Source organism: Penicillium arizonense, assembly GCF_001773325.1.
Source record: "Penicillium arizonense strain CBS 141311 chromosome Unknown PENARI_contig015, whole genome shotgun sequence".
Lineage (NCBI taxonomy): Eukaryota > Fungi > Ascomycota > Eurotiomycetes > Eurotiales > Aspergillaceae > Penicillium > Penicillium arizonense.
Window position 1 is genome coordinate 295,148 of NW_019173292.1, and position 15,349 is coordinate 310,496.

At 47.5% G+C, this 15,349-nt stretch overlaps 8 protein-coding genes across 8 annotated transcripts; 5 read left to right on the forward strand and 3 right to left on the reverse strand.

Moving 5' to 3' along the window:
- Positions 1-1,554: 1,554 nt before the first annotated feature.
- On the forward strand, positions 1,555-2,319 carry PENARI_c015G12048 (uncharacterized protein; the record flags this gene model as incomplete). Its single annotated transcript, XM_022633925.1, has 1 exon — positions 1,555-2,319. The coding sequence occupies one exon, from the start codon at positions 1,555-1,557 to the stop codon at positions 2,317-2,319; it is 765 nt and encodes a 254-aa protein (XP_022486349.1).
- A 799-nt stretch (positions 2,320-3,118) lies between these two features.
- Positions 3,119-4,395, forward strand: PENARI_c015G05120 (D-isomer specific 2-hydroxyacid dehydrogenase family protein; the record flags this gene model as incomplete). The annotated part of the gene is made up of 4 exons (XM_022633768.1): positions 3,119-3,266; positions 3,343-3,409; positions 3,472-3,755; positions 3,812-4,395. 4 exons carry the CDS (start codon positions 3,119-3,121, stop codon positions 4,393-4,395), a joined length of 1,083 nt encoding a protein of 360 aa, XP_022486246.1.
- Positions 4,396-4,910: 515 nt separating this feature from the next.
- PENARI_c015G02774 (DUF1295 domain protein) lies at positions 4,911-5,925 on the reverse strand (the record flags this gene model as incomplete). Its single annotated transcript, XM_022633722.1, has 3 exons — positions 4,911-4,915; positions 4,967-5,238; positions 5,300-5,925. The coding sequence occupies 3 exons, from the start codon at positions 5,923-5,925 to the stop codon at positions 4,911-4,913; spliced, it is 903 nt and encodes a 300-aa protein (XP_022486351.1).
- A 446-nt stretch (positions 5,926-6,371) lies between these two features.
- PENARI_c015G08369 (putative DNA mismatch repair protein) lies at positions 6,372-9,156 on the reverse strand (the record flags this gene model as incomplete). Its single annotated transcript, XM_022633840.1, has 3 exons — positions 6,372-8,257; positions 8,307-8,692; positions 8,777-9,156. 3 exons carry the CDS (start codon positions 9,154-9,156, stop codon positions 6,372-6,374), a joined length of 2,652 nt encoding a protein of 883 aa, XP_022486386.1.
- Positions 9,157-9,311: 155 nt separating this feature from the next.
- pfa4 (putative palmitoyltransferase with autoacylation activity Pfa4) lies at positions 9,312-10,895 on the forward strand (the record flags this gene model as incomplete). Its single annotated transcript, XM_022633828.1, has 5 exons — positions 9,312-9,733; positions 9,783-9,954; positions 10,005-10,304; positions 10,356-10,434; positions 10,486-10,895. 5 exons carry the CDS (start codon positions 9,312-9,314, stop codon positions 10,893-10,895), a joined length of 1,383 nt encoding a protein of 460 aa, XP_022486465.1.
- A 39-nt stretch (positions 10,896-10,934) lies between these two features.
- On the reverse strand, positions 10,935-11,871 carry PENARI_c015G01334 (class I SAM-dependent methyltransferase; the record flags this gene model as incomplete). Its single annotated transcript, XM_022633687.1, has 3 exons — positions 10,935-11,436; positions 11,492-11,775; positions 11,827-11,871. The coding sequence occupies 3 exons, from the start codon at positions 11,869-11,871 to the stop codon at positions 10,935-10,937; spliced, it is 831 nt and encodes a 276-aa protein (XP_022486430.1).
- An 893-nt stretch (positions 11,872-12,764) lies between these two features.
- On the forward strand, positions 12,765-13,617 carry PENARI_c015G01409 (DUF202 domain-containing protein; the record flags this gene model as incomplete). Its single annotated transcript, XM_022633691.1, has 3 exons — positions 12,765-13,113; positions 13,188-13,471; positions 13,525-13,617. 3 exons carry the CDS (start codon positions 12,765-12,767, stop codon positions 13,615-13,617), a joined length of 726 nt encoding a protein of 241 aa, XP_022486334.1.
- Positions 13,618-14,051: 434 nt separating this feature from the next.
- PENARI_c015G09814 (uncharacterized protein) lies at positions 14,052-15,221 on the forward strand (the record flags this gene model as incomplete). Its single annotated transcript, XM_022633874.1, has 1 exon — positions 14,052-15,221. The coding sequence occupies one exon, from the start codon at positions 14,052-14,054 to the stop codon at positions 15,219-15,221; it is 1,170 nt and encodes a 389-aa protein (XP_022486230.1).
- Positions 15,222-15,349: the final 128 nt, after the last annotated feature.

Consider the following 15,349-nt stretch of genomic DNA (forward strand, 5'->3'; position numbering starts at 1 on the left):
CATTCGACGCATCTTATCGTCAACTATTTCTCATAAAATGAAGATTGTAGAGCGAGCTTCAAAACGCGTTCGGGAAGTGTTGAGTCTTCAAAGGAACCGTTATGATAGCTTTATCCAGTACTTCGTTAAATGCGTCATTCCACCGCTTGTATTCTGTGATCATAATATAGTATATAAAATCGCCATTGTTAGCGTTCATTTTGAGGGAATTCATCAAACGGTATTGAGTCGGGATTGTTGATGCTCTGCCACGCAAACAGAACAGTTGTCCCTTGGCGCTTATATCATACAATCCTTGTTTTCCAGAAATCCAAACGGCTGTCAGGGTCTGGTATTTTAACAAGATATATATAGTCAGTTGAGACCGTCATCTACCACACTGAAGAGATTCAGCTTCTACATTGTGTTTCCGTTGCGGTATGTTGCCTCCGAGCCAATCAAACTTGTAGGTGAAAGGTACTAAAGATAAATTTGATCTAACAGACGAGGAATAAAGATATTGATGATTCTATAATACCTTGTTTACGAAAGCTAGCAGAGCTTAGATTAGTCAATCGCTACGGGATAGTTAGGCAGAGGAGGCTTAGCCATATTATAACATCCAATGCCAACGATCGTCTTTACAACGGACAAGCTTTCGGTTATGCTTTTTCTTAAGACTTTATCAGGATTTATTGATTTATTGACGTTGAGCACTGAGGATTTTGGACCGAGGTGGCAATGGAGGTGACTTTATATAAGCGACAGCTGAGCCATTTGGGTTTGTATGCATCACTTGAAAGTGGTAAATTGCCAAATGTCTCCGTTGGTAGTGGTCATCGTGGCTGTGGCTCTATTGAGGCGGGTTGGGCCAGGATTGAAAATTCGAAGACCGACTATTGGAGCAAAGAATTCCGGAATTCCGTGACTAAATGTACCAGGACAAGACGGCAGACATGACTGAATAGAACCAGCACCACCTGGCAATATTGGAATTCGCGAAGAATGCGATTCCGAAAACCGAGCTTGCCTCGGGTTCCCGATAGCCTAACACGGAGAGTCAATTTCTTAGATTACACTATCCAAGTTTTCCGGAACAATCACCTGTACTCAGAAGTATTTTTTTGTCCTTTCAATACTAACTTAATTTAAATTGCATGTAACTTGTGCTGTGATTCTGTGCCTTTGCCTCAAGACCTGTTCCTTCAATTCCACTCCTTACCCTTAAAAGCCATGACTTCTATCAAAATGTTTGAATGGTTTTGGACTTGGACTCTTACATTTGATTTTTGGAAGTTCCTGCTCACAATCTTCCTTGTGGTCAATTTCAAGAATTTGCCACTGGTCTTTCATGTAAGCATTTCTTCGAATGCGGACGAGACGCAGATAACGGCAATTGTCTTCCTCTATCTTCTTACGTATGCTAATATAACGTGCTTCAAGTATCGAATTTTCCGCCCAATCATACAAAACGCCTTCAGAAAGAAAAGAAGCCACCAAGTGGCCTCAGTCCACCATGGAAACGGATCTTTCCCGTTGGTTTTCCTTCCATGTATAACGACAACATACACGCCAATGCTCGAAGCCGACTACAACCTACACAAATTAAATAGCACTTATTTTACAGATCTGGATGCAAGCCGCTCTCATCTGTTGTCAAACCTTTGCTACGGCGGAGTTTCTGTTGTGGAAAAAGAGCTCACCGCTGAGGGTAAATCAGGAATTATGGCTGCCATAATCGGTTCTGTGACCACAAGCTTCAAGAAGGAAATCCGGATCTTCCAGCAGTACGAAGTATGGTCACGGATTCTCACATGGGACAAGAAATGGCTCTACATTGTGACCCATTTTGTTCAGAAAGGAAGTGTTAAACACAAGTGTTTGGTCACTGATATCTTGTCTGGGAGACACATTTGTGGAAAGTGCGGTGGTACTAGCGGTGAGGGTAATGGCGCCAGCGCAGCGCGCCCTGTGGTATATGCCACGTCGGTCTCCAAATACGTATTCAAGAAGGGCAGGTTTACTGTGGCACCGGAGCGACCTCTGAGAGCTTCTGGTCTATTGGGAGGAAATGGTAAGATGGGAGATGTTTGCTCCAAGAACCAGAGTCCTCAAATAAACATCAAAGATCCCCTTACCAAAAGCAGTGAAGGTATGGACAGTCCAGCAATCGGCCAAGTTGTTGAAAACGAAAGGCTCAAAGGATTGAAATATGCCACGGCTTGGGATGAGTTAGAGTCTCTACACACAGAGCCTTTTGGGGATAACGAAACAAGTGGCTGTGTTCCAGCCATTGGCCACTTTGATGATATCTCTGGCTACGGTTTCTCTTACTGCTAGGGTTTGACGTGCGGTTTTAAGAGACTCAGCTCATGTTTTCTGCTTGATTGTATCTAATTTTGATATCTTTTGATATCGTAAACATATAGATTTGAATGACGGATCGCCGCAGGCGAAATCTGTTTTAATTTTGAATATCATAACTTCAAACTGGTTGCTACAGTTAGCCCGACACACTAAATCTCTCCAAAGGCAGGATTGGCACGCTTCAGATATTTTCGGGACGGAGTATGAAGTCACATCTAGTCATCCCGAATACTGCACAACGCCTTTCAGTATAATAGGGTATTCAGATACTGTTACGATGACGAAAATTTTTACCAGGTAAGTCTTATCTACAGCTGACATGCATAAAGTGGGGCGAAGATTGGTGCCTCAGGTTATGGTCCTGACCAGACTCGCAGGAGGTCTGATGATCACTGCGAAGACAAATCCTCATCTCTAGACATTCTGATACTAATATGGGGTTCTGTACCGATTATGTACCTGGAATCTCATTGAGGGGTTTGCTCATCCCACTTTCCGCCACTTTCCGCTGAGACCATATTTCAGGAGAGTGTCGCCATACCACGCAATTTTGGCAAACTTGTCTAAAGTTTTTCGAACGTCCCAGGGAGAATTGTGTATCTTCTTCAGTCTGCGCAACTCTTCGCGGTTCTGAGACTTCCCCTCTATTACAAATGCCGAGGTGGGGAAATTGATAAGAAAAAAAAGGACCGCGCCCTGCCGTTGACAGCTTTGACATACATGTACTCAGACCTCGATATTTTGCACATTCTTTCACAATCAAGGAAACATCATGGGAGACGCACCTTTGCCATCTGAGCATGTGCTCATTGTTTTCTATCAGCATATGCCGGAACCGCTGCAGGAGGAATTCCGCCGCAAGTTCGCCGGTGCCGAGGTCACCATTTACCAGTCACAGCCAGGTGTTCCGGTACCGCCAGGTAAGTGATTATTAGCCTAAGGACTATTAGTTGAGGTTTGCCTCGTCAAGAGTCCATAGTAACATTTCGCATGCAGAGTTGTTCCACAGCGCCACCATCCTGGTCACTTTCACGGATCTGCCAGACCTCAAGGATGCGACAAAGTTAGTAATATACTTGCAGCCGACAGAGTCACAGATTCAATATACTAAACCGCTATATATAGCCTGAAACTGATCCACACATTCTCTGCTGGCCTGGACCATCTCATGCAGCACCCCATTCTACGGGAGAGTAACATCCCCATTACCACCAGCTCTGGTATCCACGGGCCTCCTATCGCGGAATGGACCGTGATGAACTGGCTGGTGTCTTCCCGAAAGTATGTCCAGACATATGAGGCGCAGAAAGGGCATCGATGGGACAGTAAAACCCAGTATATGCGCGGCATGCACGACCAGGTCGGTAAGAAGGTTGGTATTCTTGGATATGGCTCGATCGGCAGACAGAGTAGGTCCCAATCTTGAAGACGGAATACATAGAGAACCGCTCACTAACACCCCCAGTCGCCCGTGTCTCTACCGCTCTGGGTATGACTGTGCACGCGCACACTGCCTCCCCGAGACCAACAGAGGAATCCCGTCGCGACACTCACTACATCGTCCCTGGAACAGGCGACCCAGCTGGCTCAATTCCGGTCTCATGGCACCACGGCACAGACCGAGAATCTATCCGGTCTTTCTTAGCCCTCGGACTGGACCATCTAGTCGTTTCGCTCCCGCTGACTCCGGAAACGACTCATCTCCTTGGAACTGAAGAGTTTGCTATTCTTTCTGATAACTCCCACCACCATTCTGCCAAGCCATATGTGACCAACATCTCGCGTGGTAAGGTCATTGATCAGAAGGCGCTGATCGATGCCTTGAAGTCTGGTGTGCTTAGCGGTGCAGCTCTCGATGTTACTGATCCTGAACCCCTTCCTGAGGATGATCCCCTCTGGGATGCACCAAATGTGCAGATCAGTCCTCATATCAGCAGTCTGGGAAGCGAATACTTACCCCGTTCTCTTGATATTGTGGTGTTGAACCTGGGACGGTTGAAGAGGGGTGAGGCCTTGGTCAATGCATACAACCGGCGCAGGGGATATTAGACCATAAACCTGTTGTTCGTGTCTAGACATCGAGTCCGTTCAAGATAGAACGAATAGGATAATGAAATTTCTTCGTATCCATATTCAAGTTGGCGATTCGGTGACATACTATTAAGCAAAAAGCAACAAAACAAGCAAGCCAAATTCGTGGTGTTACGGCTGGGCAGGCTACATAGCCTCCTTGCCTAACTCACACTAGCATAGTGCAATAGACCCAAAGCATAGACCTTCCTTAAGCTTTTGGATTATTATCGGATAGATAGCATGTATGTGTCTTCGATTAAATGGCTCGAAGTATCTCGGCCCGCTGATTTCTCCTACAGGCCAGTGCGCTTTGGCAATAACTCTTCTTGGAGCTTGTTGCTCATGAGTTAGATAATGACAGCATCAATAAGGATCGACATCATCCCAATTCAGGCCGTGTGTCCTGTACTCCAGTTTGATTGACTGGCATTCCTAACTATATAGCCACAAATACCATTACTTTTGGTTGGATCGATAGCGCCATTCATTTATCACACTACGCTGTTAGCTCTCATCCCTTCCTCGACCACCACAGCAATAAAGCCACAACCAGCAACAGCTAACGCCCATGGATTGATCAGGTCTCTCGGAGAAGGCCAGAAACTGTTCTTCTCTTTTTGCCATTGTTGCAGCTGCTCATACTTGTGAACATCCTTGGCCTTGTATCGCTCTTCCTGGCTGGCTTCGGTCTGCTTGTCGCCACCAACAAAGCGTAGGAACAAGTAATTCGAGAGTGGACCAAGCAAAACAACAGGGTTGAAATGGCCGGCCATATTCAACAAAGCATAGGAGAAGTGAACCAATGTGTCTCCCAAATAGCTGAAAATGTGTCAGCACATGCTAGCCAATATAAGTGGTGGCTTGATTGAATGAAACTCACTTTGGGTGCCGCACAAGGCTCCAAACCCCATGCCGACACAGGTCAGTCCGTTCCTTGCGATGCAGTCCAAGTTGCGTATCGGCCATAACTTCCATCGCAAACCCAGCACCGAAAAGTCCAACGCCCAGAGCACGAACAACGTTAATCGTATTCTCCTCCAACGAGATATTACTACCACCCATGTGGAAAGGAGTGGTGAACGGAAGTGAAATCACACTCAAAACAATAGTCTCAGGCAAAAAGACATTCAAAAAGGCGGTTCTCCAGAAGCCAGGCTCCTTCTTGATAGCATCATATCGAGCATCATCTTTTCCACGGGATAGAGACCGCAATGCGATACGACCGAATAGTCTAGTGCCCCAGATAGTTACACAGCTCAGAAGTACCTTCTCGGTCCACGAAAGACCATCCCAGCATGCGTTAAACGAGATTCCTTGATCGTACATTGGCTGGCCGATGGCGCTCCACCAGGCATTGATGACTTGGGCCGAGGGCCACAGCCAGTCTTTGAGTTCGACTCTGTCTGTTGCCTTGGCTGCGATGTATGTTCCTAGGGAAAGGCTTGAATAGAGGCCGAATGATGGGAGAATAGTTGATTTTAATATTCCAACGTCTCCCGGTGACATCCTGAACTTTGGACGTGCGTTTTGGAGGGATGGCGAGGAGAGTGGGTTTGGCGGCTGAGTGTTCATCATTGATGGTGGAATCAGAAATGCCGTTCCGATGACAATCTCGGGATCTTCGGCAAGCAAAATATAGCAAGCAGAGTTGGTACGTGCTTTGTTGTTTAACTTGTTTCATTTCGCAACCGTTGATGTCAAGATTATGTAACGTTGCGTAACTGTCCGGGAAGCCGTAGTTGTTTTGGAATGTCCACGGCTGTATTAGAAGCGATTTCATTGTTTTTACTCATCTGGAACTCATTTGAATGAAAGAGCTTGGATAAGTAGGATAAATAATCTAGTTATATACTAAATACAATAATGTGTGGGTATAATATGCGAACAGTGGTTGACATAGCAGACAAAGCGCAGGACATGTGTTGGTGGTAATCGCGACCATGGTTCGAACCTCAACTCGCGTCGATATCTCTCAAATGTGTGGAGATAATTGTGTAAAGATCAGTTCTCCATGTATATGGCAGCGATTGATCATTCTTCTTGAACTTTCGCTGCATAAGAAACGACAACCGCTCATCCCAGAGTGGCGTGAATATCTCCACGTTAGAACCGGAGAACGCCATGGCTTCGTTGTCATTCTGGATGCATAGACCATCCCGCATGTTTTCCCCAGAGACATGTGATATTAGTGATAAGTCAACGGAACAGGTAGTCTCCAGATCATGCAAGTCATAGCCATCTGGTATGCGTTCAAATGGGAGTCGACTGGCATGCACCTTCCGAGATTTCGTGCCAGGCGCCATAGGCTCGTCCGACTGATTGCTGGCTTTACTGCGCATAAGATAGGCTCGCGGATCATCAGGCGAAAGGGTTGTAATGGAAAGGGGGTCTGTAGTTGAAGTTTGCGAGGAGGTCAAGGCAGCCTTTGCAGCGAGGTACCGACTATGATGTGGAGAATGCGAGATCGGGAGAGCAGGTTGTGAACTGGACAAGGATTCGTTTTCCCTGGAACGAATACGACTGCTTTGAATGGCTTGCTTCTTCCTCCATTCAAAGTCAAGTGCCTTCTCCAGATCTGAAGTTTCCTCAACATCAACACCCTCATGCAGCCGGGCGGCCCATCTGTCAAGAACTGGAAATCCTTGACCACTGTCCATTGACTCATCGGTATTATCGTTCAAGCCACGCGGCAAGGAAGAAGCACGTCGAAAGGATTGTTGTGTTTGGCCATTCTCAGATAAATCGCCAAGCTGTCCATCATTCTGCCCGTCAACAGGTGAATTGTTCAGTGAGCGCTCCGCGTGCAATCCGAATCTTTCCTGCGCAAGCGACGAAAGAGGTGACCCAGATTCTTGGATAGGTTCTTCCTCCATTGGACTCTGTTGGAGTGAAACTTGCGTTGTCCTCTGGAACCACGTATCCAGCGCGCCATTGCCGTAGCGTTCTCTATCCCGTTCCCTTTCTGCCTTGCGAGCACTCGATAGGCGAGGCACTTCAGGGGAGGAATCAATCGCTTCTTGGGGATTTTGATGACGGCGCCTCACCGGGGACCCAGATGTAATCCTTGAAACAGGAGGACTCGGAAAGTCCGGGATGTCGGGGGATCGTTGGAGGCTTCTCGGTTCGGAATTTCTTTGTCTGAAGCCTTCTGAGCTTTGAACAACCAAGTCCACGGGACTCCTTTGGCTAAATAGATTCTGCTCGCGATGTGGAGTTCGGAGGGACGCGTTTATTCTCGAGACAGACCATGGATTGACAAAGCTGGAGCGTTTTGGTTTATTGGCATTAGATTGCTCAGGGCTTCCGTTAGAGCTGACTTGGTTATCGGTAGGCAACGTTATGTTTTCCGGTCGAGGTGTTCTCTGCGAAAGAGGAGTGCAGAATATAGCATCTCCAAAGGGATCTTCAGTCTGATGAGACTGAGTGACTAGTTCTGCGGGGGCCTTCCTAGCCATCAAGAGGTCAAATCCACTATTACTGGCCCCGACATTGGACGAAGCCCCGTTCCCTTTGTTGACAATTTTCCTTTCGTTTCCTGCAAGCTCCCCGTAATGATCTCGGAAAAGACTTTCTGTCAGAGACAACACAAGGTCCCGATTCTCAAATAACAGGTCATCTTTCGCTGGCTCGATGTTGACATCGTAGGTCCCTCTAGGGCAACTTATTTGCAAACACAGGAACGGATCCGTCACAGTCTTGGAAGATTCGGTTTGGGATGCGGCGAGACGAACGTACAGCTTGAACAGCTTCACAATCTCTTGTCCAATCCCTCTGCTGCTGGAAAGAGGACGACCATCAACGCTGATAAACTGCCCTGCGTTGTTAATTTTCGATGTATCTGCTCTGGTCAGCAATCATAAACGAGACGTTCAAACAGGCTAACCTACCAAACGGTGGATTCGGGAGAAAAGCAGTAGCTTCATAATCTCCTTGATCGGATGACCCTTCATACTGGGCGAGGGATTGGGAAGAAAGCACTTTCACAATACAATAAGACGACACTTCCATGCCAGCAACTTTGAGAGCTGCATCCGGGAGGGAAGGATATGCGCCTGGTGCATATGTCCAGTTGCTGTTTTCATTTTTCGCCTTGAGAACTTTCAGCGAAAGCCTCTTTGATGGCTGTGCCATGGCATATGCCTGAAGAAGCTTCTTGATCCTTGTCAAGTTTCTTGTGGCTGCTTTCAAAGCTGTCTGCCTCCGAACAGGGATATGTTTGAGGAAGTTCTCAATGCGAACTGTCGTCCCTAGTGGATGGGATGTCCGTTGCGTCCTGGGGTTGAATGTCAACAAAGCTACAACCTTTTCAGACCTCTGGTTAATATCCTACCCAATCAGCTCCCCGTTCCTTCCATACGTGTGACACGAGCCAACAACTTCAGACTGAACTCGAGTGGTGACAGCAACCACCCCTGACATCTCTGCGACACTTGCCAAGGCTTCACCCCGAAAGCCTAAACAAGATCCGCCGACATTCTTGAGATCATCTAAAGTCTGGATCTTGCTCGTGAAGGAACGTTTGCAGACATACTGTTGGTCCTCTGGTGGGATGCCATATCCGTTGTCTTTGATTTGAATGACATCCACGGTATTTTGAGATATCTCGATCTGCACTGAAGTGGCGGACGCATCTAGTGCATTGTCAATGAGCTCTTTAACCACTGAGCATGGATCGGAGATGACTGATGTAGAGCCAATCGCCTGGATTGTGTTCTGAGGAAGCGCCTCAATTGGCATCCTGGGATCGTGATATTATACGCTCATCACCGGAAACTCCACAGATCCATGTGAACAACTGCAGCGCCTTTGACTGATGAAGACCTGGCTATGCAAAAGATGCAGGATGAAGTTGGGCTCGAGTTGTAATTCCACGCACGAGGTCGACAATCAACATGATGAGTCAGCCACTGTGGCGCGATAAACAACACGTCGGATTTGAACACTCTTCAGTCTTGTCCACAGCATCTCAAGGCGCTGAAATGTTCAGCGAAGACTTTTCAATATCGCAGCTGGCAGTACCGGCTGTCAGTATTCTGATCAGTTTCCTTGCGTACACATCACAGTACTTCTTCCTGCATTTCGAGGCCTTGCCACTCACCAAGGACGAGACTTGGAAAATCAACATATTCGCCTTGTGCATTTGGATATGCTATTACCGAGCATGCTTTGTAGACCCTGGTCGGCTACCGAAATCTGAAAAGCGACCAGAGCCCAAAGACCAAGAAGGTGACGGTCTGACCGGTCGCCAGCGATGGTGTCGTAGATGCGAAGCTTACAAACCGCCACGGGCTCACCACTGCAAGACATGCAAAAGGTTTGTTGAGAATCCCTAATGTGAGAATTTTGTGCTAATCCGTCATCAGATGCATCCCCAAGATGGATCACCATTGCCCTTGGACCTCAAACTGCGTCTCACATTTCACGTATCCGCACTTCATTCGCTTTCTCTTTTACGCAGTTGTCGGAATGTCGTATCTTGAGAGCTGCCTTTGGCAGCGTGGCTCTTTCGTATGGAAGAACAGCAACTTGCCCAGCGTATGTAGCGTGATAACTGCGCGGATACTTTCATACTGACAATTGAATAGTACCTTGGCCCCAGACTGGGACAGCTCATCCACCTATTCATACTTTTTGTGGTCAACAGTCTGACCGTATTTGCTCTATTCGTCCTCTTGCTCAGGAGCCTTTGGTCGCTAGGAACGAACACGACCACCATTGAATCCTGGGAGATTGAAAGGCACGCCACCCTTGTCCGGCGATCCCGTGTTCTAGGCGGGTATCTTGAAGGCCCAGGTGGAATCCGAATTCAGATCAGAAAACAGGAGTATCCTTACGACATTGGGATTTGGGCTAACATTAAGCAAGGCATGGGCGGGAGTGCCAATGTCAGTTCCCATCCATATCTGACAACCTATATCTTATTAATATTCTCTTAGTTTATCAGCTGGTTTTGGCCGCTTGCTGCAACACCAGATAGGTGCACTGGTTGGGAATATGAAACCAACGACTTTGAGGGTATGTTGAAGAGTTGAATATTCAAACCCCACCTACTGATCATTTTATTAGACCCAGGTGTCTCGTGGCCACCGCCAGATCCCGATAGGATTCCCATGCCTATCAATACAAGTCTAGGCCCCAACGCACCTCCACCATACGCAAATGTTCAAGAGCAGGTCGATGCATTCAATCGTCGCAAAAATGAAGACATGAAGCGTTTTACGGCGAATTCTGGTTTACAGCGCCGCAAGCCCTTCCATGATCGTTATCAAAGAGATGAATTTGCTCCAAGCGAAAGCGATGAGTCTGAACCCCAGTCAGGCAATGACTCAGACGAAGGCGAAGAGTCCTGGCGCAATGCCGAAGGAGAACGATTACGAGACTTCGGTGTCGATGAGGAAGCAGAATTCTACGATGAGGAGGATATCCCTCTCGGGGTTCTCCTTCAACAACGCAGACAACAGCAGTCATCCAATTGAATAGCTGACTACAGGATTCAATAAAAACAACCTGGTCCATCAAATCTTCTTCGCGATACCCCTGAGCCGTACATATCCCAGCCACTGGCTACCATCTTCACCGCGAGTAACAACATCCTCAAGGACGTCACAAACCTGACGCACCACAGCATCCCGCTTCTCCTCAGGCAGAGCCTCCAGAAATTGAGCACCCATCAGTCGAACCCATCCCTCCAATCCACCCTTGGCATCAGTAGTGAGCTTGGTCGGGCGGTATTCCAGTTCAATCCTTTCGACCTGGAACCCAACTTCCTCCAGCGCACTCCGCATCCAAGTATCAGACGGGAAGAACCAAGGACTCGTCTCCTTCGCCTTCTCAATAGGAATGCCGTGCTGCACGAGAGCGTAGATCAGAGCCGTCTTGACCTCGGCAACATTACCATGTCCACCCATCTCAAATACATAAGTACCACCAGGCTTCAGACTGCCATAGATGGCGCGAAGGGTTGACATCCGTGTTGTCTCGTCACGCAGGATCCAGTGGAGGGCTGCATTGGAGATCCTGTTATTTTGTTAGAGATTTATCACATAGTCCATATATTGTAGTAAATACATACACTTTATCCCACGATCCATTCACAATTGAAGTTACCTTCTCTAGATACCGGCAGTCCACAAGGCGGAAGCTAGCCTTGGGGCTTCCGTAGTCCTTGTTGGCAGACTCGATCATAGACTTAGATGAGTCAATACCTAGGACGGACTCGATGGCTGGAATGAAATTCTCTGTGAATTTTCCATCGCCGCAGCCGATATCGAGGATTTTGTCTGTTGGCTTGGGGTTCAGGTATTGAAGCAGCTTGCCGGCGAGCTTCGGAACAAAGGATGCAGAGGTAGCATAAGCCTGAAATTGTCAGCAATGATGATATAGTCTGTAAATATACCGTTTGCACACCTCAGCTGACCAGTGGTCTTTAGCTCCCTGTGTAATGGGTGCCATGATGTCGGAGCTCGATGTATAAACAAGCGGTGAACTTTCAGTCTTGGCGTTGGAACGTTGCTTGATCTTAGCGACGCGAAGAGATGATGAGAATGAAAGAATGCTCCCAGCGTGTCTCTGGCGCAGAAGACTTGATTGACTATATTATTCTCTCTTGTCTGGGTAGTTGAGCTCTCTTATATGTATTTGAGCTCATAGAGCGGAGATGATCGTCCAAAGTACAGCGAGGCCGATATCGGACCGGACCTATCGGCTCATGAATAGTGTCCCTGTTAATATGTTCTCTGCGATCTCGCAGGAAGTCGAGTCATTTGAAGTTCTGGAATGTAGATGAAGAGAATGAGTAGATTTTTGACTAGAAATTAGAAGCTTATTGGAGGTGACGAGGGGTTTTCGAGGGCAGCGAGAAGCGACACGACTGGCTCAGCGTTGAACATGAGAAATAAACGTCAATATTGTGGAATTGACGGATTATTATTTAATGCACGAGTACATGAGATATAGCTGATACAGGAAACTCAGAATTATACATTTCTCGTCAAGATAACACGCTCGAACTAAAGCTATTTGCAATGGGGCGATATAGTGTCAAAGATGCATAAATTGTGCAATCCCTACAATGCCCATTATTGGCCCAGACTTTGTTTCTAGAACAAAGTTCTATTTTCTATGCCCTTCTTGTATATCAATTATGTTATCAACATGATCTATATCTAAGTTCCATCACAGAGAATAAAAAGGTAAAGCTATACTCAGAGCCAAATTGCGGGGCAAGACATGTCGATCCGCCGACTCCAACAATGATAACAAACCAGCTCTGACATCTTCCCCTGCAAAGCGCGAGCCATCACATTAACCATGCTATTTTCTGAGGGTTAATAACCCAAACGAAAATGCTAGAAGCCTCAGCCCAAGCATCAAGCTCCGAGCGACCGGGAGCTGTCGTACAAAACCCCCGACCGCGCTCCGCCCATGACAGCGAAACGGATCCCCGCGAGGCGCTCGAGCTGCGAGAAATACAAACGCAAGAGGATAACCAGTTGGAAGATTCCACACAATCAAATTCATCGGGCGACGAATATCGCGTCGTGACTCGGCGCACAACATCACTCGCTGAGGCAGCTCGTGTCCAGTCTCGGCAGCGCCGCCTCGCGAGGAAGGGGGCTTGGGGAAAGTTGGCGAGGTTTTGGACGCATCATGTTACTTTGACTGTGCCACACAAGAGTAACCGTGATTATTTTGGTGCGTATATTCCTTTCGCTATGGCTGGCTTTTTTTTTTTTTTTGTTTTTGTTTTTCGGCTAACCGTCTCGCAGCCCTTGAGCGGACATTTCTTGCATATATCCGGACCTCATTGGTGGTGACCCAACAGGGTGTGCTTATTGCGCAACTATTCCGTCTGCCGGCGGTGGAGGCCTTGGGGGATCGTTTGGGTTTCTACCGCGTTGGCGTTCCGCTTTCTGTTACTTGTCACTGCGTGGCTATTGTTGTCGCTTTGGTTGGTGCTTATCGTTTTTGGAGACAGCAGAACGCCATCGCTCGGGGCAAGGTACATGCTGGTGGGTGGGAACTGAACTCTGTAGGGATCCTTTTGGGCTGTGTAAGTGTTGCATATTTTGACTGGGCTTGGGAGTCATGGCTGATACGATCTAGATTATATTGACGACGTTGATTGTATCTGTCGCCATTGTTGTCGAGGATGAATCCGATCCATCGGTGCTAGGTCAGTGGATATTGGGGCGATGAGTCGTGCCAGGTTTCGAGTAAAATTCATGAGATATGACTGCATCCTAGTTCCACAAATAAACAAGCATAGGAGTTGCTGAGGATGCCGATTTCCGAATGTATAGTATGGTTCGGAGAAGATGCCGAGCGCTCCTCAACTTGTCTATGTACACAGCCGCTTGAATATAATTCTTCCATTCTGGGGTTCTTTCGATGTCTCAAGGCCAATCAAATGTCCACTTTGTGCTGCGCCCGACAGGATGGCCCCAGTGGGGCTAAGTTTACTCTTGGCTTCGGGGTCTTCGTATATAAACGACAGCGAAGATCTTTGCACATGGCCCATCACCCAGAGCACGCCAACTCGAGAGATCTACTATAAGGCAGACCCATGCCACCACCGAGGCTCGGACTAAAAGTCGCAATATCTTCATACTCTCCAACTCCACATCCACACCATGTCCGCCCTCAACGAAGTATTATCAACAAGACACCGCCTATCAGTCTACCACATCTACCACAAAGGTGACGAGCACGTCTCAATAACACCATTCCTAAACTTGCGAAAAGAACTCGGCTATAGCAAAAAGCAACACAAAGACCTAGCAAGGAAATACGGCAGCGAACCAGACCGATCCGATTCAGACAGCTATTTCGTGCACAAACCATCACTCGCCTTCCACGACACCCCGCGAACCCTCCGTCGCGGAAACCTCAAGCGTGGAACGCCGATCTGTATCATGAATTGTGGGGCTTTTTGGAGGAGCTGGAATTTACAGTTTGGGCCCGATCTGAAGGATATTATTGATCCGAGAGGTGTGGTCAAGTGGGAACATCGCAGTAATCCGAATAATACTGCTCTCAATGATGATCGTGCGCTGAAGGGGTATAAAGTTCGCACGTGGCGGCTTTGGGGGGAGAGTGGGAAGGAGTATCATCGTCAGGTTAATTTCCGTCGCAAGTCTACTAAACAGGAGACTTTGGAGGAGAAGGTACAATATGGTGAACTGGCGCCTGTGAAGACCGACAAGATGGCCGCTGAGAGTAAAAAGGCTACGTTGAATGAGAAGGGTCTTGATTATTCGCAAGCACCAGAGTCGAAATCTACATCTGAAGACTCTGTTCCACAGCCAGCTGTGGCTGAAGAAGCAGTGCGGCTTGTCTGGGACTTTCCGATATCACTGAACTCCCGACAATACAGTTTCAAATACGCCGATATCAAATTCACCTGGGAAGGGACACGAGATCTCCATTCAAACAGTAAATGGGCGAAGAGACTTATGCCATTTAACCACCTGAGGTTACTTGCTAGGCTACCAGGTCGTGAGAATGAGCCTGTAGTTATTGCACAGTACACATCAAGCTTCGCATGCCGGAAATTCGGCGAACTTTGGGTCTTTGATTCGGCAGTATCCAGTGTTCTCAAGGAGGCTGGCAACTCTTCCCTGTGCAGCAAGAAGAATGATGAGGATGAGGTCTTTCAGTTGGATCCTGATAATGATATCCGAGAAACGAGGCTTTATTATCTGGTTATGGCCACAGCTATGTGTATGGTAATCAGCGAATGGCAGAAGCGGATGGTTATATTTATGATCCTCGCCATCGCTGCCGAAGGGGGTGGTGGTTGATTTCCAAGATTCCTCCATAATATTTGACTAATGAACGCCGATTGTGAATTTGGATAGGAACTGGCAGTGTCGCGCTTTCCTTCTAGGCTTTAGCATTCTGGATATAATCTGTACGTTAATTGCACTGA